At 36.2% G+C, this 7,957-nt stretch overlaps 2 protein-coding genes across 3 annotated transcripts in view; one reads left to right on the top strand and one right to left on the bottom strand.

Moving 5' to 3' along the window:
- The window catches only part of LOC108576210 (protein kibra), a 46,408-nt gene extending 43,002 nt beyond the window's left edge, over window positions 1-3,406 (bottom strand). Inside the window, exons 1-2 of one of the 2 annotated variants that reach the window (XM_017939156.1) lie at window positions 2,855-3,406; window positions 2,271-2,499 (exon numbers count right to left, since the gene is read on the bottom strand). In XM_017939156.1, coding sequence (XP_017794645.1) covers window positions 2,271-2,398 — 128 coding nt within the window. In that variant the 5' untranslated portion in view covers window positions 2,399-2,499; window positions 2,855-3,406. Of the gene's footprint in view, window positions 1-2,270; window positions 2,500-2,854 lie in introns of those variants that run through there. The other variant, XM_017939157.1, reaches the window with a different exon arrangement.
- Window positions 3,407-5,268: 1,862 nt separating this feature from the next.
- On the top strand, window positions 5,269-7,806 carry LOC108576231 (protein FAM114A2). The gene is made up of 4 exons (XM_017939185.1): window positions 5,269-6,476; window positions 6,657-7,252; window positions 7,343-7,660; window positions 7,732-7,806. The coding sequence occupies exons 1-4, from the start codon at window positions 5,459-5,461 to the stop codon at window positions 7,804-7,806; spliced, it is 2,007 nt and encodes a 668-aa protein (XP_017794674.1). The 5' UTR covers window positions 5,269-5,458.
- Window positions 7,807-7,957: the final 151 nt, after the last annotated feature.

The raw sequence follows: 7,957 nt of genomic DNA, 5'->3' as shown, positions 1-7,957 counted from the left end.
TAAATAAAAATTCAATTAAGATTATTACAAATTCAAGGAAAATAAAATAATTCAATAGTATCATACTGTTGAATAAGTTACAACTAGCGACTAATCATTACTACACTCTATGGCTATTAAATCAACAAGTTAACACATTCTTCTCAACCTATTACTCATATCGAATCGTGGCAATAAAGTGGCGCTATCTTTGAAAGTTAACAGAATATTGATATTTTCCTAAGTCACAGCATTGTATGGTGTAATCGAGAAATAACCGTTCCTTCGTTTCCTTTTCACGGATATTTTTGTGACAACGCGCACTTTCAATGAAATACTAAAAATCAAATTGGAAAATTAATTGAAAAAATCAACAAGCGTAAGTCCATAAACAGCTACATACTGCGTATAAATCTATAGGACATGATATTATAAGGACGCCCATGGAGAAGAATACGAAAGAACCAAAAGAATGCGAGAAAGAAAAAAAAAGAAGATGAGATGCGTGTGCACGAGCGCAAAAGAATTTTCCTAAACACAGATGTCGAGCAGATGCCACGTGTTGCACTTCTCCACGCGTGGAGAACACATACTGGAAAAACCGGCTGAACTGAGTGCATGCGAGTTCGATTTGAATTTCCAAAAAGAAACAGCAGCAGCAGTAGCAGCAGCAGCAGCAGCAGCGCCACACCAGCGACAGCGCCAGCCAGATTTTAACGGATTTCAAGGAACGAAATTTCGAGATTTCGAAGAACACGAAAATCATTCGCACACGGAACAACCGTATTCCGGGTTCTGTTGTTCACGTGCCAAATGTGCAAACAAAAACAGCAAGGAACACAGGTCAAGTAATCTGTGCTCGAATTGTCAGACAATAACTCGATCAGAAAATATAGCGATCATGTACCTACCACTGATATTTTAAATTAAAACCGTTTTAACGTATCATTTTCAACATTGTCTATTTTTATGCATAAAATGAAAGAAAAATTCAAAGAATGACGTACACGTAAAGAGGCCGATGTTTTAATGGTGGCATTATAATCAAAAGAGTAATACCCTTATACCAAGGTCTATTTTTAGGTACCGTCAGCTGCATGAACGTTACATACCGGTTAGCCCTATAAGATGGTTCACATGCATACTACGTTCCGCGGCTACGCGCATACACATTAATCTAGACAGCATGGACACATGGAATACGGTATACGTGTAAACGTTACACGATATTTTTATAACGAGATTTTAGTCTTCTACCCGATAACGAATGCTACTTGCTGCATTATGCGCAAACATAGCATTTCAAGCGTTTACTAGTTCTTTTAGCGAGTTAGCAAAAAGTTTCTGTGATTTCGTGTGCTTCAAAGGTAAGTCAGTACTTGGATCGTATGACGAACAATGTCAGTATTTGAGAAATTAACTTAGGTGTAATGTTTCAACGTATAAATCATTGTGCTGTCTACGTTGTATTATATCAATTTTAATTGAAGTTTCTAATTATTGGTATATAATTGTTGGTCAATTATATAAAAGAAAAATGTTTCAATTTATTTAATTGGCAAATATCAAATATTTTACATATGTAACGTGCATACGTTGTTAAAATCGTAATAATTTGTAAGTATACATAAGCAAACTTTTAAATCATTATAAAATGCTTCGTTATCTTTTGCGTATTCTAATGATCAATATAAAAAATAAATAAATGCGTTAAATAACATTGAAATAAAACAAAAAAAATCAATGGTACAGTTAGAACGAAAAATTCATCGTTTCTATTTACCAATAGTTAAGAAAACAAAAAAGAATGCAATTTTGTTTTATCAAAAAGTTGGAAAGAATAGTAATTTTATTTTCGCGTCGACCGTGGTCACCAGATTTCTCGAGTTTTTCATCGACAGCGCGGCGGCCCTGGCGACTGGAATGCGGGCGCGGCGAGTCCTCAGTGTATGAATATACGCATACACGTAGTAGTACACACGCTTGTGAAACTTAAGGGGCGCTCACACGGGGGCAATGTAACGACAGAAATATCTCGCGTTCCTGCTTTTGTGCACGCACGTAAATGTGTGTGAATTCGCGCGCGCGCGTACACCTATGGCGCATAATTATTACATACGTTTATTATTATGTCCATCTGCCTGTCAGCAAATTCACAAAGGATTCGAATGCGACCTTTAATGAAAAGAAATAAAGCTCACGCACAGAGAGATCCCACGTAATTTCATATGTTCTCACTGTTTTAACACGTGTGCGCGTCCATACAAACATATACATAGAAAATGGCGTACCTGTCTCTAGGATCGATCCACGTTGTTTTTCTTGTGTTGTGATCGATGAAATACACTTTTCCATCAAAGTCTTGTGCGACGTCCCACCCTTCCGGAAGCGGTATCTCCCCATTCCGTCTCCTTGGCATATTTCACTGCGCTCTAAATCCATCCAAAACTCTCTATCACCGACCAGTCGGCAGGCACATATTTGTGCGCGCGAGCACACACTGCCCGTGCCACATACACGCTGTATTGATGCAAGAGAAAGAAAGACAGTCGACGTAAAAGAGACAAAGAGGAGCATTCAAGCTGGTAAAGAGAAGGCACGCAATAGTAATACACACTGATATACAGTGGAATGGAGATAGAAAGAATGTATTGCATGCCACGGACGCACACACGCGCGCGCGCGCACATAGCATACCACCAAAAAGAGAGGGACAAAAGACGAGAAGGAAGAGAGAGGGAGGCATCATGTGTATATTCACAGTAGTATATATTGTACGCACGCTCTCTCTCTCTCCTTTTCTCTCTCTCGTTCTCTCCCTCTTTCTCTCTCTCGTGCACGCGCGCGCGCGCGCGTACTCCGCCATCATGAATACCTCATTATCATGAGCGGAGTGACGTCAGAGTCCCCGCCTTCAGATTCCTCTCGAGTGGAATTCCACCGTTAACATAGCTGGTCGTCGAAGAAAAGTCCACTGTTGGTATCTTGCCTTGAGACGGTACTGTGGTCCTACATCTGCACGAGAGCGCGTACAAATGCCCGTTACATTATTGTAACACCTTTTTCTCTTAATCTTGCACTGAACACTTTGCAATATCGAGAGCAAATATATACAAACAGCACAGCTTTTTCAAATTACTTTCCTCACACCACAAAAGAAAATCAAATTCGGAAATAGAAAAAAAAAACACTTTCACGCTTTCTACTGTCTCACTCGTGGTTCACCACTTCTATTTACACTCTTAACCTCTGCTTATCGGAACTTTGATTTTACCTATCACGTGCGATGTTCGATCTCTACACTATTCTTCAATTCCTACTGTTCTTGCACAATCATACGTTTTATACTATCAAGAAGCAGGTTCACTCTAAAAATATTAACGGCACTGTGTCCCGGCAAATAAACTGGGAACACTTGCAAACGTGATTCAGCTGCACCTTTCATTGACTATTTCTTGAAGAAAATCGGTCAATTGTTCCAATTCGTAGCCAATCACGCCATTCTCCTTTTCAAGCAAGAAGAATGACGGCGAGTTTCTCAAAGCAGAGACGGGACAGCATCTGCGTTTGCGACCCGCTTTAAGAAGTGCACGCTAATGCCGGTACTGTCGAGTACATTTCACTGTGCTCCCGTTTCCTTCTTGCACTGAACTTTGTGCTGCTCGTGTGTAAAAGGCAGAACGAATCAATGTGACGTTTCCGTGAAGAAATGTCAGAAATCGTTTTGCGTGTTCACCCGCACGCTATTTCACTCCGCTTTTACTTACACGGCAAGACACTGTTACGGTTACCGAAAGACACTTTTGCTCGTTTATGGATTGAATTGAACATGGCTTCGCAAGAATTATACACACTATCAAGTTCGTTGTTTTAAGTACCAAGAATACGCGCAAACTACTCTTTCGTTTCGACGATACTACAACCTCGCGCCAACTACAAGCATGTTGAGTGTTTGAAACATGCCACTGGACGTTCATACCGTGTGCGCTTGGCAATGCTTCTCACTCACTCTCTCTTCCTCTTCGCCTCAACGCGTACACCGATGAGAACCGAACGTAATCCCCTCCCAACTTTGTATTCTCCTTCTTCCTCTCTCTTTCTCTCAAATTGCCCCTTCCACAGACTGAAAGCTCCCGTGTCTCTGACCGCTGTGCACGAACAGTGACGAGAACAGACGAACGTGGTGCCCTTTCGATAGTTTCACATATTTTCCGTTATGGTGCATTGACGGCACCACCGTACAACTTCTAAACGCAGGTGCACTCAAGATCGTTGAACATCCGGGACGAATGAGTAAACTGATGGTAATCCGCCGACGCTCCTTCGAGAATGTCTCATAAGCCTCTGTGGTATTCGCCCGTGGTGTTTCCTCTTCCCTTTTTTCGTTTATATTTCAGTTGACGTGTACCTCTCAAATGTTGACAGATTTCGATCGAGCGATTTATTTTCTGTTTAAATTACTCATTATTGTTCAACCTTGTTGTTTCGTTCAACATATTTCATAAATTTTCACAACTTTATACTTTTGTAGAACAATGTCAATGTATATTTTCGGCATAATTCTTTTCATATTTATAGATATAGAAATAAATGCTTAATTTCGTTTCAAAACACATTACATTTCTAAAACTATATGTCTACTATTCGTAATTTATATATCATTTTGTTTTACTACAAAAGGCAGGGGGAATATTGATATTAAAGAAAATCAAGAAACATTATGTTAACGTTTCATGGTTCAAGATTTTCCTCGCATGTGCACGTGATTTTCTAATCTACGAAATTAATATAAATTTTGTGAAGTCTCTAAATTGTTGCCTACTCGATAGGACACGTAACATGTGTAATTGTGTTTGCATAGTAGTGTAGAGTCGTCGTTGGGGAATTCTGCAGTTCCCTAGGTCGCTCGCAATAATAATAAGTCCTGTTTACAATGATTAAATTTTATTCACTATCGCTAATTCAAAAAATAGATGCTATACATAGAATAAATTTTATTTGTACACTTAGTAGTTAAAACTTAATAATACACTAAGCTAAACTAAGATATATATACCAGGAAATTAATAGTGATTACGAGTGAAAAGCGGTTAAGAAAATCAGTCTTCACGGCGCGGTAGCTCGAGAAGGAAGGACGCTTTTCCTGATGACGCTGGAAAAGCGATCCATACCGGAAACAGAGGTCACTAATTTTTGATTTCCCAGCGGATGACAATTTATTGAAAACGAATTTTTCGGCGGGACGTCTGAACAGAAGTAGAGGTCGCCACAGTAGTATTGTATGGTGTAGGTACTATGTCAACGTCAACGTATAGACGAGTGTTTTTAAATGCGGAAATGCTTCTAATCCATATTTTGTAATTATTATACGAAGAATGAATATATCATTGTAACACAAGTCGATTGTACCGCAGTTTTAAGTTTTTGCATGTTATTTGTAACTGAGAGGAAATACTTTTTGGAATAGCGCAAAGTTAATATGGCAACATCCGAAAGTGATGACTTCGAAAGTGCTGACGAGGAGATGAACTATTCTATGGTAGTAAAAAACCGTATTCAAACACAACAATGGAATTCACCAACCACAATAGATTCAGAATCCGATGATGATACAGAATATGTACCTCGAATACCGCATACAAGTATAATTTTTAGTAGCAAGACAGGAAAATATTGCTCACTTCCAGATGCGAGAACTGACGAAAACAGTATTAAAGATACGCATAATTATGCAAAGCTCGAACAACCAATTACTGGTGTTGACAGAATATGTGAAAAAAGTAATGAAAATGTTACATTTCCCAATTTGAAAGAGGAGTGTGTAGAAACAAATATAAGTACTACAAACCTAAAAGTAAAGGATAATAATAAAGAATCAATGTTGGACAAAAATGAAATAAAAGCACCTCTTGAAAAAGATGCAAATATGGAACTTCATTTTGAAGGAATAACAGTTAAATCTAATGAGAAAGAAGAGGATTTAAAAAAACAAAAGTTAGGTGTAAGAAAATTGGGAACCAAAATTAAATCAAGTAATAAATTTGTAGATGACACAGATAATGTAGACACGCATATTCATGAATCAATGGCAGAAGAGAATATATTGCTTAAAAAGCCATCTATAAAAGAGGAGATAACTGAATCAGAAATGCCAGAAGAAATGAAATTAGATAAGAAATTTAAAGAAGTATTTAAACCTGAAGGATGGGAAGGACTTGGAAAAGAGATTGAATTACCTGAAGAATTAACAGAAGAAAAATTACAACCAATATTAAAGAGATTATCAGTAGCTGGACAAGAAGCTGAAAATTCTTCAATGGGATGGGGTTGGGCTAACTGGGGTGTAAGTTCTTTAATTAATACAGCTGGTGCTGGAGTTTCTACTTTATCAAGCCATGTATCACATGGACTCACACTTTTAGAAGAATCTATGGCTATACCTGATGAATGTAAATCTATCACAAATGAAAAAGAAGAAGATGATCATATAATTAAAGGTATTACAATGTTTTGTAGGTACATCTTTTTATTATTATTAATCATCTAGTACATATCTGTATTTTTAAGGTAAACTAAAAAGTTTAATCTATAATCATGAATGTTATGAAAAATATATTTGAGAATTTTTTAACAATAGCTCATTGTTACATTTCTCTTTTAATTAATTTAATTTCCAGATGATAAACAGGAGCAGCCCAAAGAACAGTCTTCTTTTGGATTTGGAAATCTTATATCAGGAGTATCATCAATAACAAAGCTAGTTGAATCAACTGGAAGTAAAGTTATGAGTGGTGGATTAGATACTTTAGAAGCCATTGGTAAAAAAACAATGGAAGTTTTACAAGATGGTGATCCTGGATTAAAGAAAAAAAGAGCATTTCTTTTTAATGAACCAGAAAAGCCAAATTTATCTCAAATTCTTCGAGAAGCTAAAGAAAAAACAGATGCTATTGAAAAAACAATGGAAGAAAAGCAAAAAATGAGGAAAGTACATTTTGAAACTCTTTTTGATGATTATCAAGGACTTGTTCATTTAGAAGCACTAGAAATGTTGTCAAAACAAAGTAATATTAAAATACAACAGCATTTGATTGGTTTAGATACAAATGAATTATGTTCTATTCAGAAGATGTTAGAAGATGTGGAAGAACTATGTGAGTTGGATAAAGATGATGATAATGAGGATGAAATGAATGAAAAAGATTTGAAATCTAGGCTGCAAGAAGCTTGCAGTGACCTCGGAATTAATCTTACATTTGAAAAATTGCATGATGTAAGTAATTTTAATACTATTAATATGTATCCTAGTAGAAAATACTAATGTATGTTAGATATATTATATAAAGTTAAATGTTGATTTTAGATTTCTGAAGACTGCAAAGCTTATACTACACCATCTATGATGCATAATGATCAAGAAATATTTGAACATGCTGTTTCTGTTCTTGCCCAATTTACAGCTTTTTCTGTGGAAAGATTTCATAAAACCGCTGAATTACTTTTAATCAAAACACGTCGAAGCACTGTTGATGAAGCTGATTCATTAGTTCAATTAGCAAATATTCTTTCTAATGAAATTGAAACACTAGCCCATGCTTACTGTATCTGTTTAGATGTACTTGTTAAAACTTCTGACACTCCTGATAGTATTCAAACTAATATAACTACAATTTTCAAGGAGGTAAGGAAATAGTATTATATTAATTGATTATATGTATGTCAAATAATTAATTCCCACTTTTTTTTAAATAGGCTGGAAATGCAAGTTCTTATATTCAAGATGCCTTTAAACTGTTAATTCCCATTATACAAGTTGGTGCTATATAACAATGAATAGAAATATTTTGCTAATATTGAAATAAAGAAACATGCATTCTTGCATGTACCTAATCATAATATACATATTGTAAAAAAACAAACAATTTAAAATTAATGGAAATAATTAGTCTGAATTAGTTTTTAATGTTGCTTTTTTGGT

Source organism: Habropoda laboriosa, unplaced genomic scaffold (assembly GCF_001263275.1).
Source record: "Habropoda laboriosa isolate 0110345459 unplaced genomic scaffold, ASM126327v1 scaffold212, whole genome shotgun sequence".
In the NCBI taxonomy this organism is placed as follows: Eukaryota; Metazoa; Arthropoda; class Insecta; order Hymenoptera; family Apidae; genus Habropoda; species Habropoda laboriosa.
This window is presented reverse-complemented; position numbering and strand designations above follow the sequence as displayed.